This window comes from Macaca fascicularis, chromosome 5 (assembly GCF_037993035.2).
Source record: "Macaca fascicularis isolate 582-1 chromosome 5, T2T-MFA8v1.1".
Taxonomy (NCBI): domain Eukaryota; kingdom Metazoa; phylum Chordata; class Mammalia; order Primates; family Cercopithecidae; genus Macaca; species Macaca fascicularis.
The window spans coordinates 41,421,350-41,445,190 of NC_088379.1; the positions used below are offsets into that span (position 1 = coordinate 41,421,350).

At 36.0% G+C, this 23,841-nt stretch overlaps 1 protein-coding gene across 5 annotated transcripts in view; it reads left to right on the forward strand.

The window, feature by feature from the left end:
- Window positions 1–21,678, forward strand: part of SLC30A9 (solute carrier family 30 member 9) — a 105,420-nt gene extending 83,742 nt beyond the window's left edge. For 2 of the 5 annotated variants that reach the window (XM_045392296.3, XM_074039708.1), the window contains 4 exons: window positions 3,245–3,410; window positions 10,216–10,345; window positions 13,071–13,184; window positions 20,255–21,678. In XM_045392296.3, coding sequence (XP_045248231.1) covers window positions 3,245–3,410; window positions 10,216–10,345; window positions 13,071–13,184; window positions 20,255–20,299 — 455 coding nt within the window. In that variant the 3' untranslated portion in view covers window positions 20,300–21,678. The remainder of the gene's footprint in view (window positions 1–3,244; window positions 3,411–10,215; window positions 10,346–13,070; window positions 13,185–20,254) is intronic. The other 3 variants (XR_012434802.1, XM_045392297.3, XM_074039707.1) reach the window with 3 other exon arrangements.
- The last annotated feature ends 2,163 nt before the right edge of the window (window positions 21,679–23,841 follow it).

The following is a 23,841-nucleotide window of genomic DNA, read 5'->3' on the forward strand; positions in this document are numbered from 1 at the left end:
TTTTATTTACCTATAAAAGTGTGGATAATATTTGCCTTGGTAACCTCATAGGTTTATTAAGAAAAGATAAGTTTTAATGAACTCTAAAGTTCCAAACAAATATACATAGATCCTAAAATAACATTGTTTTGTTCAACTTGATTTTGTTATAACGTTGTTGCGAAAAATAACAATTCCTAACTGGGGCCACCATCTCTGTGGAGTTTGCTCATTCTCCCTTTACCTGCGTGGTAAAGGCACTCTGACTACCTCCCACATCACAATGCTGTGCATGGTCAGTGAATTGGGGTGTCTAAATAGTCCCATTCTGAGTGAATGTGGGGGTGTATTTAAGTGTGGCCTGCCATGGGATGGCATCCTGGCCAGGTCTGGTTCCTTCTTGTGTCCTGAGCTGCTAGGATAGGCTCAAGTGGGTGATAATCAGACAGATACAGGACAATAACTGATGTATGAAAGCGCTCAGCAAGCCCACATGTTTGTGGTTGTTTATTTTTGAATTATGTGGTGGTAATAGGTGTTCCTTACAATTTTCACTTTGCAAACTTTATTCTTTGATTTAACCCACCACGACCACTATTGCCGATACTCACTGATTCACCAAAAATTGGGTAAATACTTATTTTACATAGTTTTCATTAATTTTTAAAAATGTACGTATAGCCCACATTTATTTTGGTGTTCAATATTAGACATGTTTTGGGTCTTAGAAGTTGAGTGATGTTTTTGTGACCAGAAATATGCCATAGGAACTTAACTCTTTTTTTTTTTTTTTGAGACGGAATTTTGCTCTTGTTGCCCAGGCTGGAGTGCAATGGCGCAATATCAGCTCACTGCAACCTCCACCTCCCAGGTTGAAGCGATTCTCCTGCCTCAGCCTCCTGAGTAGCTAGGATTACAGGCATGCGCCACCACACCCAGCTAGTTTTGTATTTTTAGTAGAGACGGGTTTTCTCCATATTGGTCAGGCTGATCTGAAACTCCCGACCTCGGGTGATCCTCCCACCTTGGCCTTCCAAAGTGTTGGGATTACAGGCGTGAGCCACTGCACCCCACCAGACCTTAACTGTTGTTTATATTGGTTAGTTTATGGTAAAATTGGTTTTGTTATATGTTGTTCCCTATAAAGTCGCAGTTCTAAGAAACTATTGACAACATAAATGAAGACTTACCATATATTGTGGCTCTTGTTCATTTGTCTTTTTCTACCCTTAATGCCAATAATAACTACTGTTGCCTTCCTATTTCTTTAAGTTGGTTCTATCCTCATTTTGGTAGCTAATTAAGTGTTTTGAGGGCCAATACAATACAGGTAAATGAAAAGACAGAAATTCTATTTTATTTTTATTTTCTAAAACAAAGAACCATTTAGCATGAAAAGACTCAATTTATGAAGTTGGAATTCTCTTGGAAAGGAACGTCTTCCATTCTTCTCTATTTGTCCTTACATATTTAAAATAATTTTAAGTGACAAGCTTCCACAATTCTGCAGGGTTTCTTCAAATAGTCTGAAATATGAATACTTCTTTCTCATTCTGAGTGTGCATTTTAAGACCAAACCAGCATTCTCTGATGTTTATTGTGATCCAAAATATTTGTAAAAGTGTTGATTGTTTTTCTGGTTGACCATTTAGTTTTAGACTGTTTTTGAACATAAATTACTAGCGAAATTTTAGGCTTGAGGAAAGTGTGACTTGATGCAGAAGTCAACTTTGAATAATTTATTTTCTTTTACATAACAGAAACCAATCAGATCAAACTTACAAAACTATGTAATGTATTTTACATGAATTAAATTTTTCTTAATTAGCTAATTTATTCAAATTAAATTAAATAACATGCCAAGAAATAAAAGTTTTCTTTAAAAAGGTATTTTCTTTCAGCTAATATTCCTGTGATTTCTGTAGGAGTACATGAATGTATATATTTAAATAAAAATAACTTTACATTTGGATTTCTAAAGAGCAGTATTTGATTTTGAGCTCTATAATTACAAAACTTCTAATGGATAATGTTTTACAAGTGGATCATTTTTAACAGTATAGATAAACGAGTTTGCTTTTTAGTGTTATAGCTTAGCAAAATATATGTTTTGTCAAGCATTAAAAGAGTTAAATATATTGATGACATTTCATCTTTGGAATAAAAAGACTTGTCATAAAAGCCATGTGTAAAATTTATTATAAAGATTTAAAATGTATTTATTTATAAAGATTTAAAATGTGTCTATTATATAAATATTACTTATACATTCATAGATGATAAATCAGCCTTTCTCATTGGTTCTGGGAGAGAAGCCCTGACAACCTAAGGCAAATATTAGAATCAGAATCACCTACAGGGCTTGGGGAAACACAGAATGCTGAAACCCACATCCAGAATTTTTTATTCAGAGGCCTGAAATGAGGTCTGAGAATCTGCTTTTCTACCAAGTTTTCAAGTGATGCTGCTGGTCCAGGAACCACACTTTGAGAAGTACCACATTGAGGCACCTACGGCATATAATGAATTAAGTTCTCTCCTTTGTATCTAGAATGATACTAGCTATATATCATCCTTGGTTGGATGAGAAGAGAGTCACCCATATTATTTTCTGTAGGGCTTAATTCTCTTACAGAACATTAGTAGGAAGACGACACAGAAAATGGTTTCTTTCAGCTTTTGATTTTACTGTTATTTTGTCTGTGGTGTAGGAAAAGTGCTACTGATATATCTAAAAGAAATGACCCCGTCTCTACTAAAAATACAAGAAAATTAGCCGGGCGAGGTGGCGGGCACCTGTAGTCCCAGCTACTCGGGAGGCTGAGGCAGGAGAATGGCGTGAACCCAGGGGGGCGGAGCTTGCAGTGAGCCGAGATCGCGCCACTGCACTCCAGCCTGGGGCACAGAGCAAGACTCCGTCTCAAAAAAAAAAAAAAAAAAAAAAAAGAAATGGACTCTTCATTATGTCATTTTTTTGTATTGGTGTCTGTGTGCTCAGAAACTTCACATATGTAATGACAGGTACAAGTAGATCTTAATTATGTCACATAATGCTGTTATGGAAGCAAGTTGTAGCATCCTCATTTTGTAGTATATTAAAATATATTAAAACTATTAGGAGTCATTAAAGGAAGTAATTAAAGAAATTAGGAATAAATTTCAAGTGCCTTGATTTCTGGTTCTGGTTCTTTGCTCTCTATAAAGTTCACTGAAATAATAGAAAATGTTAATTTACTGATTTTTTTTGTGTGTGTGCTTTATTTAGGCAATCCACTGTATGACAGCCTAGGTTCTTTGGGTGTGGGCACCTTATTAGGTGTGGTCTCAGCATTCCTCATCTACACTAACACAGAAGCACTCTTAGGGCGGTCCATCCAGCCAGAACAAGTACAACGGCTCACTGAACTCCTGGAGAATGACCCATCAGTAAGGTCAGCCTTATTCCAGTAATCCTGTTAAGGCTTACAAAAACATATTTAAAAACAGAAATGCTTCATTTGTAAATACTTCCAGAGGAAGTTTTGGATTCCTGGTCTTCAGAACTTTTTAGTCTGTAACTTTTCAGAATTATAATCCTGGAAGGAAAAAGGAATACACTTAGGAAACTCCTTGTAAGTTTCCTTTTAAATTTTCTATACTTCTAATTTTTAGAATAAGGAACAGTAAGTTGATATTATGAGAATAGAAGTTTGCAAAGTAGTTGTCTTCTTTTTTTATTTATTTTTTTATTATTATACTTTAAGTGCTAGGGTACATGTGCACATCGTGCAGGTTTGTTACATACGTATACATGTTCCATGTTGGTGTGCTGCACCCATTAACTCGTCGTTTACATTAGGTATATCCCCCAATGCCATCCCTCTCGCCCGACCCCACGACAGGCCCCAGTGTGTCATGTTCCCCTTCCTATGTCCAAGTGTTCTCATTGTTCAGTTCCCACTTATGAGTGAGAACATGCGGTGTTTGGTTTTCTGTCCTCAGATAGTTTGCTGAGAATGATGGTTTCCAGCTTCATCCACGTCCCTACATAGGACATGAACTCATCCTTTTTTATGGCTGCATAGTATTCCACGGTATATATGCGCCACATTTTCTTAATCCAGTCTATCATTGATGGACATGTGGGTTGGTTCCAAATCTTTGCTATTGTGAATAGTGCCACAGTAAACATATGTGTGCATGTGTCTTTATAGCAGCATGACTTATAATCCTTTGGGTATATACCCCATAATGGGATGGCTGGGTCAAATGGTATTTCTAGTTTTAGATCCTTCAGGAATCGCCACACTGTCTTCCACAATGGTTGAACTAGTTTATAGTCCCACCAACAGTGTAAAAGTGTTCCTATTTCTCCACATCCTCTCCAGCACCTGTTGTTTCCTGACTTTTTAATGATTGCCATTCTAACTGGTGTGAGATGGTATCTCATTGTGGTTTTGATTTGCATTTCTCTGATGGCAAGTGATGATGAGCATTTTTTCATGTGTCTGTTGGCTGCATAAATGTCTTCTTTTGAGAAGTGTCTGTTCATATCCTTTGCCCACTTTTTGATGGAGTTGTTTGTTTTTTTTCTTGTAAATTTGTTTGAGTTCTTTGTAGATTCTGGATATTAGCCCTTTGTCAGATGAGTAGATTGCAAAAATTTTCTCCCATTCTGTAGGTTGCCTGTTCACTGATGGTAGTTTCTTTTGCTGTGCAGAAGCTCTTTAGTTTAATTAGATCCCATTTGTCAATTTTGGCTTTTGTTGCCATTGCTTTTGGTGTTTTAGACATGAAGTCCTTGCCCATGCCTATGTCCTGAATGTATTGCTTAGGTTTTCTAGGGTTTTTATGGTATTAGGTCTAACATTTAAGTCTTTAATCCATCTTGAATTAATTTTTGTATAAGGTGTAAGGAAGGGATCTAGTTTCAGCTTTCTACATATGGCTTGCCAGTTTTCCCGGCACCATTTATTAAATAGGGAATCCTTTCCCCATTTCTTGTTTTTGTCAGGTTTTTCAAAGATCAGATGTTTGTAGATGTGTGGTATTATTTCTGAGGTCTCTGTTCTGTTCCATTGGTCTATATCTCTGTTTTGGTACCAGTACCATGTTGTTTTGATTACTGTAGCCTTGTAGTATAGTTTCAAGTCAGATAGCGTGATGCCTCCAGCTTTGTTCTTTTGGCTTAGGATTGTCTTGGCAATGTGGGCTCTTTTTTGGTTCCATATGAACTTTAGTTTTTTCCAATTGTTAAGAAAGTCATTGGTAGCTTGATGGGATGGCATTGAATCTGTAAAGTAGTTGTCTTCTTAATGTGGAAATACTTAATATGGAACCTGTAGAGTTGCCTTATATTTGCATTGCAATTACAAATTTAAAAAGATTTTTGTTCATTGAAAAATGATTACCAAATTAAATATAATTTATATTTATTTTGAAAATAGACTTTGTTTTAACTTATTTTTAAATATTTTTCTCATAATCTTTATCTTTTAAATTTTTAAAACTAAAGATTGGAGACTTAGGAGATAATCAGAAGAAGAGATATAGAATTCTAATAGTGCTTTTCAGTGAAATTCCAGCAGCATTGCGGTTTTATAATGAAATGAAAGAACAAACCTTTAAAAACCCAATTTTCTACTAACTTGTTATATATTTTTTCAAACTTTAAAATAAGATTTTTTTGTGTATTATACTTGAAATCTTTAAATCTTTTAAAAATGACATGCGTATCTGAATTAGTAAAACATATTAATGATTACTAGATTTATATTCTATGCCCTATATGTTTAATCTAGAAAAGTAACTATCTCATTGGAACAAGATTAGAAATTGAGAGATGGGCACAGTGGCACACGCCTATAGTTCCAGTTACTTGGGAGGCTGAGGCAGGAGGATCACTTGAGGCCAAGAGTTTGAGGCTAGTGTGCAATGATCATGTCTGTGAATAGCCACTTACCGCACTATAGCCTGGGCAGCATAGCAAAACCCTGTCTCTTAAAAAAAAAAAAAAAAAAAACAGATTAGAAGTTGAGCATTCTGAAAATCAGTATTAGATTTAGTAACATAATGTGAGATAATCCAAATTAATATCCTTTCCTTGTGATGTTTTTGTCTCGTTTTGGTATTAAGATAATACTGGCTTCAGAGAATGAGTTGGGAAATGTTCTCTCCTATTTTTTTTGGAAGAGTTTGTGAATAATTGATGTCAGCTTCTTTAAATGGTAGAATTCAGCTATCTGGATGTGAGCTTTGCTGTGTGGGTAGTTTTTTGCTTCGTAATTCTGTCTCTTGTTATGGATCTGTTCAGATTGTCTATTTCTTCTTGACTTTGTTTAAGTAGCTTGTATTCTAGGAATTTGTCTTTTGCTTCTAATTTACCTAATTTGTTGGTATACAGCCATTTATAATATTCCTTTGTAATCCATTTTATTTCTTTAGTGTTGGTACAGATGTCTCATCTTTCATTTCTGTAATTTGAATCTTCTCTTTTGTCAGTTTAGCTAAAGGTTTGTTCATTTTCTTGATCTTTCTAAAGAACCAGCTTTTGGTTTAATTGACTTTCTCTGTTGTTTTTCTATTTTCTTTTTCATGAATTTCTGCTTTAATCTTTATTATTTTTTTCATCTGCTTGCTTTCGGTTTAGTTTGCTCTTTTTCCAGTTTCTTTTTTTTTTTTTTTTTTTTTTTTGAGACGGAGTCTGGCTCTGTCACCCAGGCTGGAGTGCAGTGGCACGATCTCGGCTCACTGCAAGCTCCGCCTCCCGGGTTTACGCCATTCTCCTGCCTCAGCCTCCCGAGTAGCTGGGACTACAGGCGCCCGCCACCTCGCCCGGCTAGTTTTTTGTATTTTTTAGTAGAGACGGGGTTTCACCGTGTTAGCCAGGATGGTCTCAATCTCCTGACCTCGTGATCCGCCCGTCTCGGCCTCCCAAAGTGCTGGGATTACAGGCTTGAGCCACCGCGCCCGGCCTTTCCAGTTTCTTAAGGTTAAGCTTTTAATTTGATGTTTCTTCTTTTTTAAAATAGACAATTAGAGCTACAAATTTTCCTTTAAGTGTTGCTTTCTCTGCATTCCATACATTTCCGTATATTGTGCCATTTTCATTCATTTAATAGTATTTTCTTTTTTTTTTTATTCTTTTCAGTTATTTAGGAAAATATGTTACTTAATTTTTACATAGTTGTGAGTTGCACAGATTTCTTTCCATTATTGGTTTATTATTTTGTTCTATTGTGGTCAAAGAACATATTTTTTATTATTTCTGTCCTTTTAAATTTACTAAGGTTTGTTTTATGGCCTTACATATAGTCTTGGATAATATTCATATGCACTTGAGAAGAATATATATTCTGCTGTTGTTGTATAGAGTGTTCTGTAGATGGTTGTTAGGTTTAATTGGCTTATAGTGACTTCAATTTCCCTAATTGTCTTCTTGCTCTATTGTTCTATCCTTTTTTTTTTGATGGAGTTTTGTTCTTGTTGCCTAGGCTGGAGTGCAGTGGCACAATCTTGACTCACTGCAACCTCTGCCTCCCAGGTTCAAGTGATTCTCCTGCCTCACCCTCCCAAGTAGCTGGGATTACAGGTGCTTGCCACCATGCCCAGCTAATTTTTGTATTTTTAGTAGAGATGAGGTTTCACCACTGGCCATGTTGGCCAGGCTGGTCTCAAACTCCTGAGAGACGAGGTTTCATCACTGGCCATGTTGGCCAGGCTGATCTCAAACTCCTGACCTCAGGTGATCCACCTGCCTCGGCCTCCCAAAGTGCTAGGTGTGAGCACTGCGCCCGGCCTCTATCCATTATTGAAAGTATTGAAGCCTCTAGTTATTGTTGTTGTATTATCTGTTTCTCCCTTCATTTCTTCTCGGTTTTGGCATCATATATTTTGGTGTTCTGTTGTTGGTACATACATGTTTATAATTTTGCATATATTGTTTAGTAAGTAGTGTCTAAAAAAGAGCTATAAACTGAAAGACTAGCAAATTCGAAATTTTCTGGAAGAGTGAAAATCTGTGGATTCAATTGTTGGAAAAAAAATACATTAGTAATCCAGAAAATTCATACAATTTTTTAAATAGTGTATTAGTTACCTACTGTTGTGTGACAGATTGGCCCAAAACTTAGGGTTTAAACAACATACTGTCATCTTACAGTTTCTGTGAGTCAGGAGTCAGGGCACAGCTTATCTGGGTCTTCGACTTCAGGGTTTCTCATAGACTGTAATCAAGGTGTTGACTGGAATTACAGCCATCCCCTGGGGAAGGGGCTGCTTCCAACCTTACTCACATGATTGTTGGCAAGATTTACCTCCTTGCCAAATGGGCCTCTTCAGCATGGCAGCTTGCTTAATCAAAGAGTGTAAGCTGATAAAGCAATAGAGAGTGAGTGTGAACAAGACAGAAGTCACAGATGAGTCACCTGATCTTAGAAATGACATCTTTGCCATATTTGGTAGGTATAGCCCACATTCAGGGAGAGAGGATCACAGAAGGGCTTGTGTGTAGATGCAAGGATTAATCATTGGGAACCCTCCAAACAGTTATCTGTCTGTAGTTAATTATATGTAAGAACATAAGGAAAAAGTATATCTAAATATATTAGTTGCTATTTACATACCAGCCAAATAATGAAATGTATTAATACTCTGTGAAAACTAAAGTAAAAATGATTTTTTAAAATGAATAAATATGTTCTGTGAGTTACCACGAGAGGAAATAAAAAAAAGAATAATGATACAGCCTCTTGCAGCCAATCTGAACAAGTTTTGTTTTAACTTGAGCACGTGTAACTTTATAAATATTAAAACATTAATTCTTATTTCACCCTTGATGGTTGATTAAAATATAGCTTCTTTATATGGATAAAAAATTTTGGACTCAGTGTTTAGTAACTTGCTCAGGATCGCTGAGAAATTAGGGTCTAATGTTTTAAGAATACTTGGAGTCTTACTCAGGCTTGCTTTTCTAGTAGATCTCTATGTCCTCAGAATTCAGAGTGTTTGGTATTTCTTATATAGCTGTACAGAAGAGATCTTACAGTGATCACTGTAGAAAGAAGAGAATTTCTCAACAGTTTCTAGGGAAGATTGACTCCGGAGGGTTAGAGCAGGAGGAATGAAAAGTAGCTATGCTTGAGTATCTGCTTTCCTGTCTGGGAGGCAGAAGGGTATGATGCAAAGACTACTTACTGGGCTTGGATATCTGAGGAGCTGGGCTGGGGAGTCCTAGTCTGCTGTTTACTAGCTGAATTACCTTGAGCAAGTCACTTATGCCCCTCTGGGATGGTTTTATCATCTGTAAAATAAAGATGTCACCCTATCATCCACTTATGAAAGCCATTGATTAAATGTCTGCCTTATAGTTCGTACTATATTAAACATTTTATATATGTATTAGCTCATTATTCTGCACATCAGTCCCATGTGGCAGTTACTATTAACCTCATTCTAATAGAGAACTTCACAGCGTTGTATGAAGACTTTTAAAGAAGCTAGTGAACATACAATTGGTTAATGTACTCTAAAACACCATTATAAATTAAAACAAATTTTTATATGGCATTTAGGAAATTGTTAAGTGGATATATGGGGGCAAAAGCTTATGAGATAACATGATATTTTAGAAAAGTGATTTAGAGTTAATGAATATTTATAGAATAATTATTATTTTTATTATTATTTTTTTGAGACAGAGTCTCACTCTGTTGCCCAGGCTGGAGTGCAGTGGCACAATCTGGGCTCACTGCAACCTCTGCCTCCCGGGTTCAAGCGATTCTCCTGCCTCAGCCTCTCTAGTAGCTGGGATTACAGGCATGCACCCCCACGCCTGGCTAATTTTTGTAGTTTTAGTAGAGACAGAGTTTGTTGGCCAGGCTGGTCTCAAACTCCTGACCTCAGGTGATCCTCCTGCCTCGGTCTCCCAAAGTGGTGGAATTACAGGCATGAGCCACTGCGCCCGGCAGAGTTAATGAATTTTTAATACACAAGCTTTATAACTCATATGTGTAAATTACCATAAAATAATATTCATTAAGTTTGCACCTTTGTGTGATATCATGCCAAAAAAAAGTTAAATGGACAGGCCTTAGAAAATGATAGGTGGTACTTAATGGTGAATGCTCTGAAGCCGTCTTAGTCCATTCTCATAACTAGTGGGGAAAAAACCAATAATTCAAGCCTTTGTGCTATTAAAGTATGTATATATGTGTATGTATGTATAAATAAATTTGTATGCATTGTTATTGATTGCAGGGCAATTCATGATGTTAAAGCCACAGATCTGGGATTAGGTAAAGTAAGATTTAAGGCAGAAGTAGATTTTGATGGGCGAGTTGTTACAAGATCATATTTGGAAAAACAAGATTTTGACCAAATGTTACAAGTAAGTTTATCATTTTCTTACATAACTGAGAGTTAGAAAAATACTTTTAAGGTAAACAAAATGAAATTTTTTTATAGATCTTGAAGACACTTTAGCTCTCAACTTCTTAGGTTCCAAAATTTAACAGAGACCTTTATATTTACTATGGAGGGGTGCAGAGGAGACAGCAGCAGAACAAACTTACTACTAAGTGCTTGCTATGTGCATTTAATCTTTTTAAATCTAATTTACCCTCAACTACCCTGTTATTTCAACAATGAAATAACATTTTTATTTTAACATATATAGAAATTGAGACACAGAGAAATTAAGTAACTTGCCTGAAATTGTAGTGCCATAGAGATGGAGTCATATATGAATTTAAATCTGCCTGACTCCAGAATCAATTTTTTATTAAGAATAGTTTAAAAGAGAATTTATAAAAGAGAATATAATGAACAGCACAGATGTTACCACTTGCCCCTGTCAAATCTTAACATTTTGCTTGCAGTGTGTTTGCTTAAGGTCTTAAAAAAAGAAATCATTGCAAAAACAGTTCAAGCCCCCATTTTCTCTTTCTAGATCTTATTCTTCTTCTTCCGTCCCTAGAATTAAACATTATGCTGAACTTGGTACTTGTCTTTTCCATTCAGATTTTTATACTTTTCAGCATTTTTTAGTATAATGTGTAACTTTTGAATGTTTAAAAATTGGTATAAATGGTACCTTACTGTATGCATCTCTGCAATTTGCATAGCAACATATTTTTTAGATTCTTCCATGTTAATTTATATATCTCTAGTCAATTTTTCATTGTTACAGAGTATTTCATCCTATGAATATGCTGTGATTTATTTATTTTTTCTCAAGTTGATAGACATTTGTATTACTATTAGAAACAATGCCATGGCCGGGCTCCGTGGCTCACGCCTGTAATCCCAGCACTTTGGGAGGCTGAGGCGGGCGGATCACAAGGTCAAGAGATTGAGATTGAGACCATCCTGGCCCACATGGTGAAACACCGTCTCTACTAAAAAGACAAAAATTATCTGGGCATGGTGGTGCATGCCTGTAGTCCCAGCTACTGAGCAGGCTGAGGCAGGAGAATCGCTTGAACCTGGGAGGCAGAGCTTGCAGTGAGCCGAGATCGCACCAGTGCACTCCAGCCTGGGCGACAGAGCGAGACTCCATCAAAAAAAAAAGAAAGAAAGAAACAATGCCATGATTGTATTCTCACATGTTTCCTTGTTCACATATATGAAAGTTTCTTTAGTATGGTATATATATATAGGTAGCTTTAAATAGGTGAGCCATTAGGTATACTTATCTTCAGCTTGCCTAGGTCTTACCAAATTATTTTCCAAAGTGTGTCAATTTAACTTCCATCATTGCATATCAAAGTTCTTGCTTCATATTCTTACGATTGTATTGATAGAGTTACTAAATTTTTGCCAGTTTCATAGGTGTGAAATAGTATCTTGTTCTAATTTTATTTCTTGGAGCACTGAGGTTAATAAACATTGAAGTTCGTTGACCAGTGGGATTTCCTCTACATTGCTCCCTGATTTTTTCTTTCTATTTTTGTTTTATTTATTTATTTTTTGAGTCGGAGTCTTGCTCTGTCGCCCAGGCTGGAGTGCCCTGACCCAATCTCGGCTCACTGCAAGCTCCGCCTCCCGGGTTCATGCCATTCTGCTGCCTCAGCCTCCCGAGTAGCTGGGACTACAGGTGCCCACCACCACGCCTGGATAATTTTTCGTATTTTTAGTAGAGACAGGTTTCACCATGTTAGTCAGGATGGTCTTGATCTCCTGACCTCGTGATCCGCCCGCTTCAGCCTCCCAAAGTGCTGGGATTACGGGCGTGAGCCACCACACCTGGCCTGATTTTCCATGTTTTAAGTTCATTTGTATTCCACTTATAGATTTGAAAGCTCTTTATTTTATTGTGTTGTATTATTATTTTTTGATAGAGTCTTGCTCTGTCGCCCAGGCTGGAGGGCAATGGCGTGATCTCGGCTCACTGCAACCTCTGCTTCCGGGTTCAAGCAATTCAGCCTCCCAAGTAGCTGGGATTACAGGTGCCCGCCACCACACCCGGCTAATTTTTGTATTTTTAGTAGAGATGGGGTTTCACCATCTTGTCTAGGCTTGTCTTAAACTCCTGGAAAACTCTTTATTTTTAATATCCTGGATACTAATTCTTACTTGTATATATGCAATTATTTTTTTCCACTTTGTAGCTTCCTTTTCTTTTTGTTGTTATACAAAAGATTTAATATGATTTTTAATTTTAATGTCAGATTTGTAATCTTTTCCTTTGTGCTTTTTATTCTTTTGCATGAAAAATCCTTCCATATCCCATTATCATAAAAATATTATCTTCTCTTCTAGTAGTTTTGTGGTTTGTTTTTTACCCTTATGTCTTTCATCCATTTCAACTATTTTAATGGTCTGAGATAGGGATTAAATTTTTTTTCTTATAGGAAAATAATTATTCTAACACTATTTATTGACTCTATTATTCCCCAATAATTTTGTAGTGCTACCTCTGTGTAGTATTGTACTCAATTTTCTTGATCTGAATTGTTTTGGAAATAGGTAATCCATTGCCTGTGGCTTAAAGTTTTAAAAATGTTCATTAAACGTAATGGTGTTTGTTATAAGGTTTTTTTTTTTTAAGGAGTCATCAGTGTACCACTATGGTTTTTAAAAAATTTATTTTCCTGTTTTCATTTTCTTTATAGGAAATTCAAGAAGTGAAAACTCCTGAAGAACTAGAGACCTTTATGCTTAAACATGGAGAAAATATTATTGATACTTTAGGAGCTGAAGTAGATAGACTTGAGAAGGAACTGAAAGTAAGATGTATTCATAAAAATAACATAATGATAATGGCAGCTATTTTTTTGAGTACTTAATCTACAGCAGACACTAAGTGCATCCATCACATGCATGCTTTAACCCACTCATAACTCCACAATGTGTAGGTATTTATAAGCCAGAAAATGACTGGTTTAGAGAAGTTGAATAATTTACCCAAGGAAATAGGGAAGTTGTGATTTGAACCAGATTCTTTACTTTTAACCACTATTTTATGCTGCCTGCTTAGTTTCTAAAATAGTCAAAGGATTTTTGTTGTTATTAAATAAGCATTTTGAAAGTTCCTAGAGAAAGATGAAAAGGGAAACTTTAGACTCTGGTCAAAAGTTAGAAAAAATAGAATGTGTATCTTGCTTTTAGTCCATTTGAAATTATTTTCTGTTTTTGTTTGTTTCTATTCAGTTGGAGGTTATTGTAATTTATTGGTTATGTTACTGAAATACTACCTGATCTGGATCAGGTTGCCTTTTAAAATGTCTCAGTGTTCTCAAATTGCCATTTATTGGCATTTGAATTATGTTTGCAATGAATAAAAACTTGTAAATGATCTTTAATGTATATAGTTTGTTGAAGGCAGTGCTTTTTCTTCAGTTGGTATTGACCATTCTTTAATTGTGTAAAAAATGGAAGGAAAAATCTTCCATCTCTGTAAGTTTTCCTTTGAGAATCTGGATATCTGATTAGATTAATACAAGTACTTCAAATAAGATTTTGTTAATATTATAGTTCATGAGCTTTATCTGACAATTTTTGAAGTTTCTAGATGAGCATTTCTCAAATATTTTGGTCTTAAGACTCTTTCATTTTTAAAAATTATTGCAGACCCCAAAGAGATTTTATTTATTTAAGTTATAGTTATTGATATTTACCAAATCATACATGAAAGTAGATAAATTTTTAAATATTTATCATTTACTTTTAAAAACATACACCTATTTAATACAAATAACTTCTTTTTTTTTAACTAAGATAGAGTCTCACTCTGTTGCCTAGGCTGGAGTGCAGTGGCACGATCTGGGCTCACTGCAACCTCTGCCTCCTGGGTTCAAGTGATTTTCCTGCCTCAGCCTCCCAAGTAGCTGGGACTACAGGTGCCCACCACCATGCCCGGCTAATTTTTGTATTTTTAGCAGAGATGACGTTTCAAAATGTTGGCCAGGCTGGTATCGAACTCCTGACCTCAAGTGATCCACCTGTCTTGGCCTCCCAAAGTGCTGGAATTACAGGAGTGAGCCACCCCACCCGGCCACATTTTTTTTTTTTTCTCAATTGAGACGGAGTCTCACACTGTCGCCCAGGCTGGAGTGCAGTGGCGTGATCTCAGCTCACCGCAACTTCTACCTCCCAGGTTCAAGGGATTCTCCTGCCTCAGCCTCCCGAGTAGCTGGGATAACAGTCACCCACCACCATGCCTGGCTTTTTTTTTTTTTTTTTTTGTATTTTTAGTTAGAGACAGGGTTTCACTGTGTTGGCCAGGCTGATCTTGAACTCCTGACCTTGTGATTTGCCCACCCCAGCCTCCCAAAGTGCTGGGATTACAGGCATGAGCCACCACGCTAAGCCCACATTTTTATATAAATAGTTATATTTTCCAAAATGAAAAACGTAGTTAGAAGAGTGATATTTCACATTTTTGTAAAAGTTTCTTATGCTTGACTTAGTAGAAGACAGCTACAGTCCCATATCTGCTTCTGCCTTCTGTCGTAGTGATTTGATTGTTTGGTCGAAGAATATGAAGGAAAAGGAGAACTGTTCCTATAGCCTTTTGAGATAATTGTGATAGTCTCTTTTCATATGCTACTTGTGAAGGTAGGGGGCACAGTCTACAAGACTGTCCTTCCTTCTCATACCAACTGTGAGTTCAGGAGGTTCCCTAGAGCACTTCAGGTTTGATAATTCACTAGTACTCTCAGAACTCACCAAATCATGTTATACCCATTATGGTTTGGTTTATTACAGGTAAGGGATACTGATTGAAATCAGCCAACAGAAGAAGTGCATAGGGCAGGGTCCAGGAAAGTTCCAAACATGACGTTTCAGTTGTCTTTTCTCTGTAATGTACAGTATTACTCCCCTGGCAGTGAAGTTTGACAGTAGCATGACGTGTTGCCAACCAGGAAGCTCATCTGAGACTCGACCAGAGATTTTATTGAGGCTCCATGGTTGACTGCCTAAGTGGCTGACCTTTTGTCTCTAGCCCCTCTAGAGGTGGAGCAGATACTGTGTGGTCAAAGGCCCCCATCATATGTCACATTGTTAGACTGTCTGGTGGCTAATGCCCCCAGATAAACAAAGACACTCTTAGGCAGGACATGTCAAGGGCCTAGAAATTCCCTCCAGGTTATGGAGAACAAAAGCCAAACCTCCCTTTGGGTAAGATTAATTCTCTACTATACACTGTTATATTAAAATCTTTTGGTCTGTCTTTATACTCTGAATGAATCCTTTACCCATGCATGATTCTATAACATTATGAATTATTATTTTGGAAAATACTGGTTCAGTGAGGTACATAGATCTTTCAGATGTTGATACATTTCTAAATATGGGTACACTGTCAGGCTGATGGGGTGGATATGTTTTTCAACTTAAATTTTCACTTAAAAGCTTGTATTTTATCATTAGCAACAAATACTGTTATTTTCCTTGAAATAAGACTCATTTTGTTCATTTTTTTAGAAGATGCCTGCCAAATACCCAAATTTGAATAAACCGAGTTTGTTAATCTTTCAAATAAAAATATATTCTAGATTAAAAAGCAGTTTATTCAGCTCACAACTCAAGCAATCACAGAAGTACTTTTACATACTTTCCATTTTGTCACAGGATTTTAAAAGTGAACTCAAAGGTTGAGATTATCCCTGTACAATGGATACATTTGCTATTTCATGAAAGACTTTTTAAAATGAAACCGGCTTTTTTTCTTTTTTATGTCCAGTGTGGGACAGTAGAGACAATGACTACTGGTATGGTTCGATGCCATTTGCCTTGAATTGTGCAAATGTGCAAGCAGTTTTACCCACCATTGTTTTTATGCCATCAGGAAATGTCAGCATAGTAAAAAAAGAGAAAAGAATGTCTTAGAGTTACTATGAAAATAGTTCTGACCTTAGAGTCCCCCTAAAAAGGTCTCAGGACCCCAGCAGTCTTTGAACTGCACTTTGCGAACAACTAATGTATATAAAATGTGAGACGATGGTTATTTTTGTGCAAGGTAGCACAAGATTGAATAAACTTTGCTCTTTATTCTATTTGTTTTTATTTTGCTGGCAAGGAAAATAATGGACTAAATATTTGCTTTACATTTTAGTAGACACAAGAAATCAGAAGCCAGATTTAAGAATAATCAACAAATTGGTCATTATCACCTATATTTACTCTTATAACAATCAGACCTTATTGTTTTTGTTTAGTTAACTTTGTACTTTAAGTAGAGGCTATTAAATCATTAAGAATGTTTTTGAATTATGTAAGTCTTTCAAACCAGTAAGCTAAGTATAATCCATACATTCAGTTGGGAACATCTTTGGCTAAGATAATAAAGCATAATTAATCTTAAGTCAAAGGACATCTTCATAGTTGAGGTGCTAAACCAAAAGGGAATGCACGAATGTAATTGTTTTTCCTAGTCATGAAAAGAAGCTGATTTTCTTTTGAAAACTAAAACTTTGTTCACTGGCATATTCCTTCATTTTTAGTATCTCATGGTTGCCTTCCAAGTTTAAATTGTAATTATTACTGGATTATTTTGGAAGGTCACACTCATTTATGTAATTCTGTAGCAGTAGAGCCACCTCTGTTGAGTAATGCCATTGAGTGTTGAAATAGACTATATTTTTGGCTTAAAATTCCAGAACTTGTGGCTGGGCATGGTGGCTCATGCCTGTAATCCCAGCACTTTGGAAGGCCAAGGTGGGTGGATCAGCTGAGGTCAGGAGTTTAAGACCAGCCTGACCAATATGGTGAAACCCCGTCTCTACTAAAAATAGAAAAACTAGCCGGGCGTGGTGGCAGGCGCCTATAGTCCCAGCTACTTAGGAGGCTGAGACAGGAGAATTGCTTGAACCCAGGAGGCAGAGGTTGCAGTGAGCCGAGATAGTGCCACTGCACTTCAACCTGGGCAACAGAGCAAGACTCCATCTCAAAAAAAAAAAAAAAAAAAAAAATTCTAGAACTTGTATAGTTCTTTGTAAAGGTGTTAAAAATAATAGAGACTAATTCGTAGATTCCCATATTACAAGATGGGAAGTACAAAATTAATATAAATATATCTTGTTATGATTTTAAAGTTCTTTGATCTGTTAAACATTTTTTTGTCCTATCTCTATATTTCTTTCTTCTATCCCTCCATTAAGTTTTTTGTTCATGATGATTAATGGAAATTAGTTCATTGGGAGACTGCTGTAGCATTCGTAAATTCCTTATAAATAATGTCTGAATTAAATGCTCTGTTCTTTACTTTGCCTCTGTTTCTCCAGTTTCTCTTATAGCATTGTTTTTAATGAATCTGCAGCATTGCAAAATAAATTATGTAATTTGGGTTTTAACTCTGTGCAAGTATTGGAATAAAATCCTCATGGTGTGTAAAATAGCCTAATTGGTATTGAGCAATGTAAGGAATATAGTAGATTTTAAAGTATTTGTTGAATAAGTGAATGAAAATTTTATGTTGGATACCAGTTATTGATTTTCAGTTCTGTTCCATAAATACTAGTTTCTAGTATACACATGATATCTTGTTAGGCAGTGAACATTGAGTTTTAAGGATATTAATTATATTTACTCATTCATTCAGCATATATTGTGTGCTTTGTATTGTGCACATACATTTTTACAAATTTGATTAGTTTACTCTGAAAATTTGATTTTTAAAAGCAGAGCCAATTTTTAGGGTTTTTTTTTTGAGATAAAGCTTTTATTAGTACACATTTGTTTATATTGTGCTTTTTAGATAGAATAATGTCAAACTTTCAATGAACAGGTAAATTTTTCAAGTCATATTAGGATAGGTAAGAGTTGATTGGAGTAGGAAGATAAAATTTAGTTTCATTTTTGTTTGGAGAATTTTATTTTTAATTCCATATTGAGTTTACAGAGTTCTAGAGACAGGGAATGGTTTTAAATAAGGAAAAGGTTGAGAACAAAAGGGTACCCTCCTTGTTAAAAGGTCCCTGGTCATTCTCACATTAGGATCTAAGAGGAAGGTACCCCCAGGCACACTTGAACGACACTAGTTATAAGAAAAATCCCTGTGTGCACTCAATAGAGTGTTCTTGCTGGAGCAAAACTCCAGTATTCTGCCAGATTTTGTTTTTATGACTGGATGCCTTTAATATGAGTAATATGCACATGGTCCTAGGATATTACTTTTTAAGCTAGGAATTATTAATCCTAACTGAATCATTTACAGGAACTTTTCTCCCCTTGTGATCTATTTTTGCAATTTTTATCAAATAATGCACAAAGTTTATAAAGTCAAATAGAACTGAAAAGATTATAACAGAAATAACTATCACTGCCTCACTTACCTCATTACTTATATTTTAAGAGATAAAATAATTTTTAATACTTTTAGTATGTCTTTATTTACTGCCATATTTCTATATAAAAGTCTTACACTACTTCTCTTGATTTAACAGTATTTCCTCTTCGATAGGTGTGGTAATTATACACTACTTTCTGTCCTCCCTTCTCACAGTATTAATATATTACATTTTATTATATTTGTAATTCCCCTCAAGTTGATTTAGGTGCCTTTCCTTTGTGCACTCACAGGAAAAAGAAACCCCAAATCTTTACTTTGCTCTGTGGTAGCCGAGTATTGTAATTGGCTACTTAATTTACCCGTATCACTTCACTACCAAACATAACTGAAGGCAAATACTGTTTGTTCCCAGTTCATTGTCATATACACTTCAATGCCTGACACAGAGTAGGCATGTAATAGTAGACAGTATTGGTTGTTATTGAATTGAAGTTCCTTAAGCTAGCATATAAGATTTTTAGTAACCTGATTTCTGCCTGTCTTTCCAGCCTCATTACCAACCCTACCCTTTTTGCAGCTTCTGTGCTAGCTATACCATAGTGCCATTGCACACTTTGCAGGCTGTCTGACTTTGCTGATGTTGTGTTTTCTGTCTAGACACTCTTCATTATCTACCTGGAAGGCTCACCATATGCAGACCTAGCTTAGATATTATACCCTCATTGAAATCTTTCTAGATCCCATGAGCAAAATGGCTGTCTCATTTTTGCTCCTAGTGTTATTATTTAGTACAGTGTAATAGGAGCTTGGGGTCTGGAATCAGGTCTGGAGTCAGGCCTGGAATCAGTCCTGGTTCCATCACTTACTAGCAGTGTGACTTCAGACAGGTTAGTTAATTTCTTCATACTTCAGTTTTCCCAAGTATAAGATGGAAATAATAATTAGGTTATTAGGCTTTTAAAACACACATACATGTGCACATGTAACACAGTACTTGATACTTCAGTAAGTACCCAATAAATGTTAACTTTTTATTATTAGCTCTAATACTTTAACTTGTAGGTGGTTACTGCTATGCTTGTCTCCCTAGCTAAACTGAGGCACTTAGGGTCAGGAACAGTCTTATTTAATAATCATAGCTCTGTTTTCTAGCACAGTGCCCGGCCCAAGAATATATGGATTGTTGCTGAAGTATATAAAATGAGTGGTTGTCAATTTACTCTTTCTGATTATTGCTTTGCAGTGATTTTCTTTTCACCACACAAAAATGTGTATTTCCAGTGCTTTGCAATGCTTGGCATGTACTAGATCCTTAATGCATTTTTGTATTAACAAACACATGAAAAAACTTAGGAAATGTGGGACTACTTATTGTACTGTTTATAGTATGTCTATTTACCTATTGATCTTTTTTTTTTTTTTCTTATGCAACTGTTTCTCTTATTAGTATGCTATAGTGAAATAGTTTGCAAATGTTTTCATTGGCTCTAATGATCAAGAGGAATAAAAAGAAACAAGATTTTATTTTGCTACAAATAATGTGGTGGTGATTTTTCTTTACAGAAACGAAATCCTGAAGTTCGACATGTAGATTTGGAGATACTGTGAGTTTGATGGAATGAATCACCTGGGTGGGGACCTTGGAAACAAGTTTGTCCGTCCACTCTACAAAGTTTCCTCCTCTCCTACACTGAAGGACTCAGTGCCATGCAGAAGCCTTTTTTTTTTAAGATGAAGGAAATATTTTATGTAAAGAGCAATTCAGCAGGACACAGAACTAAAACTACTTCTTACATCTAAGAGAGACACTACAAGTTGAATCAATTTGCAAATCATGTTTTTATGCTTCCATAGGGAACATTTTGGTTATTTAAATTGTTCATAATGTCCCATATTTCACCTGTTCAGTGTATACTGTACTTTGCAATCATCTTTCTTTTTTTCACATTGGTAAAAATAAGTGACATCCATAGGATCATGATTTTTAATTTGTTGCCACTGAAGATTTCACTCCATCAGAATCTGCCAATCTTGAACGTTCTGGCTAAATCTTGGTATGTAGTTTTTAAACAGTCACTCCGTTTCAAAGTCTATATTTCCTTATAGAATGTGGAAATTATTTCTCCATACTTTGTGATTTTGACCTGAGTGCTAAGAGAATCACTCTCCTTACCTAGTTATCTACAAATGTTCATTCCAGAAAGGTTTAGTTACTGAATTGAATGACGACATCTCAGTATACACTTTTAGGTCATAGTAGTTGCCACTTTGTAAAATTTCTTTTTTCTTCTTTGCTCTTTTCCCCTTATTTGGTTTAATTTTTAATGTTAGGAGGTACAGTCCTAGATGTTCCCATGGGCCAGTGTGATGACTTTTTTTTAAATGAGGTTCAGTACCGTAATGTTTATTTACTGGGAGATAATGCATTTACAAACATTTTAAAATTCCGTAAAATGGGTTAGAAATATTTATAATTTTACAGGCAGGACAGCATTTGACTTTTAATTTATTTAAAAGGCGGCACTACTTATGTAAATCTGAGCTGTGGGATATTTCTTGCTTTAAGAGAGACAGAATCTCTCACTGAAACTCATGGTCATGATTTTGTATAATATAGTTCATAGTGTGTCTGTGAGTTTCTTCCAGTTACAGATGGGCATTTAGCATAGAATATTGACTATAACATGTAAGTAAATAGCTTTCTACTGACCCTAAGTTATCAAGGTGAAAAAAACATGCAATTCAGTAATTGAAAATGTGGTGAAAAGCTACAGCTGTCATCATCAAAACAACTCATAACGTACTTTAAAATGTTCAGGTAGCAATGAGCATTGTTTATATGAGAATGGCGGCTGGGTGATCTCTTTGCTGAATAAAAGAGTTGTTAACGTGGACACAACTGCCTGTGTGAGATCTGTGTCTTAAAACGTACTGAAATGGAAATTTATGAATTATTACAAATTGTAATGCTGGAAACAAAAAATAAATCCTTGGTTAAAGGGTTTGTAATGGTGATTTTTTATCTAGAAATCTCATTTACTGGAAAAATTACAAGCATTTACATTGGTTTTTTTGTGGTTTTTTTATTTTACTGTTTAGAGTATTTTGCATACTGTACATTTTAAGTGAAATAACATTCCAGTTTTTAAGATAGAAAATTGTGTTCTACATATATATATATATATATAATTTGATACTCTATTCTTAAAGTTTCAAATTCCTTACCCCTTCTTTACAAAAAAAAAAAAAAAAAAACCTTGTTTTTTTTTTACCTGTTACAATTCACTCTATACTTTTTTCTTCTTCCTTCCCCTTTACCACTTGCCATTTGTTACTTCATGTCATTGCCATATGGGAAAGTACCAAATTATATCCAGTTTCCTCTTAGTGATATTACTCTGAAAAATTTCACAAAGCCAGACAAGAATAATTAACTCATTTTTTCCCCAAGATGACCCTCAAAGTTAATGTGCAGCAGGTATTCCAAATGGTAATTTTTTTTTAGAATTCCGTAAAAAAAGCCAGTTTCTGATATTTCTTTTTAAATCTGATTTTGGTTGAGGTCATACCATTCTTAAATAATAATTGAAGGTTTATATTGCCATTTTTTCTAATTCTGTTTTGCACTGATAAACTTACATAAAGTTTGTTTATGTAAAATAAGAAATAAAGGAGTACAACATATCAAGGAATTTGAGTATTTATGTGGAATCAGGAAATTTTTCTAGAGTCATTGAATTTTAAAATCAGAGAATTTGAGCTGGATATGGTGGCTTATGCCTGTAATCCCGGCACTTTAGGAGGCTGAGGCAGGAGGATTGCTTGAGCTCGGGAGTTCAAAACCAGCCTGGACAACACAGCGAGACCTCATCTCTACTAAAAAAAGTTAGCCGGGTGTGGTGGTGTTCACCTGTGCTAGTCCATTCTCACACTGCTATAAAGAAATACCTGAGACTGAGTAATCAAGAAAAGAGCTTTAATTGGCTCACGGTTCTGCAGAACAGGAAACAGCAGCTTCTACTTCTGGGGAGGCCTCAGGAAACTTCATTCATGGTGGAAGACGAAGGGGAAGCAGTCATAGCCAGAGGAAAAGCAAGAGGCCCAGGGTAGGTGCCGCTCTTGTAAACAACCAGATCTCATGAGAACTCGCTATACAGTACCCAGAGGGGAGGGTGCTGAAGTATTCATGAGAACTCCGCCCCCATGATCCAGTCACCTCCCACCAGGCCCTACCTCCAACACTGGGGATTACAATTTGGCATGAGATTTGGTGGGGACACAGATCCAAAGCATATCAGCACCTGTAGTCCCAGCTACTTAGGAGGCTGAGGTGGGAGGATCACTTGAGCCCCAGAGGTCGAGGCTGCAATGAGCTACGATCGTGCCACTCCAGCCTGAATAACAGGGTGAGATCCTGTCTCAAAAAATCAGAGAATTTGGATCTCTTTCTCCAAAAATAATGTTATATTTAGTTTCTCAGGTTTCTTGTTATTTTACCAAATTAATGTTTCTTTGTATCTATTTCGGCATATAGCATTTGAATATTAAAGCATATAAATCATTTTTAAGAAAAATATTCTCTGCAGGAGAATAATTACAAAAATAATTCTGGACAGAGAGGAGGGGCAGTCAAGGATCTATGATGGATTCCTACTTGCCCAAAATTAAAATCTAGGATTTATCAAACGTGAGGTATACAGTGGTCCCTGACTTACAATGGTTGCATTTAAGAATTTTTGAGTTTATGATGGCTTTATTGGCACATAACCTCATTGAGTCAAAGAGCATCTGTACCTACTTTTAGCTTTGGTTCAGAATGGATCTCTAATTCACTGTAAGTAGCAGGCCCCAAACTCTATATAAGATGGCACAGTTTTCATCATAGCAGTGGGAGGATGAGGGGTGGAGATTTTTTTTTTCTTTTTTTTTGAAACGGAGTTTCATTCTTGTTGACCAGGCTGGAGTACAATGGCACAATCTTGGCTCACCGCAACCTCTGCCTCCCGATTCAAGTGCTTCTCCTGCCTCAGCCTCCCGAGTAGCTGGGATTACAGGCATGCACCACCACGCCCGGCTAATTTTGTATTTTTAGTTTAGACAGGGTTTCTCCATGTTGGTCAGGCTGGTCTCGAACTCCCGACCTCAGGTGA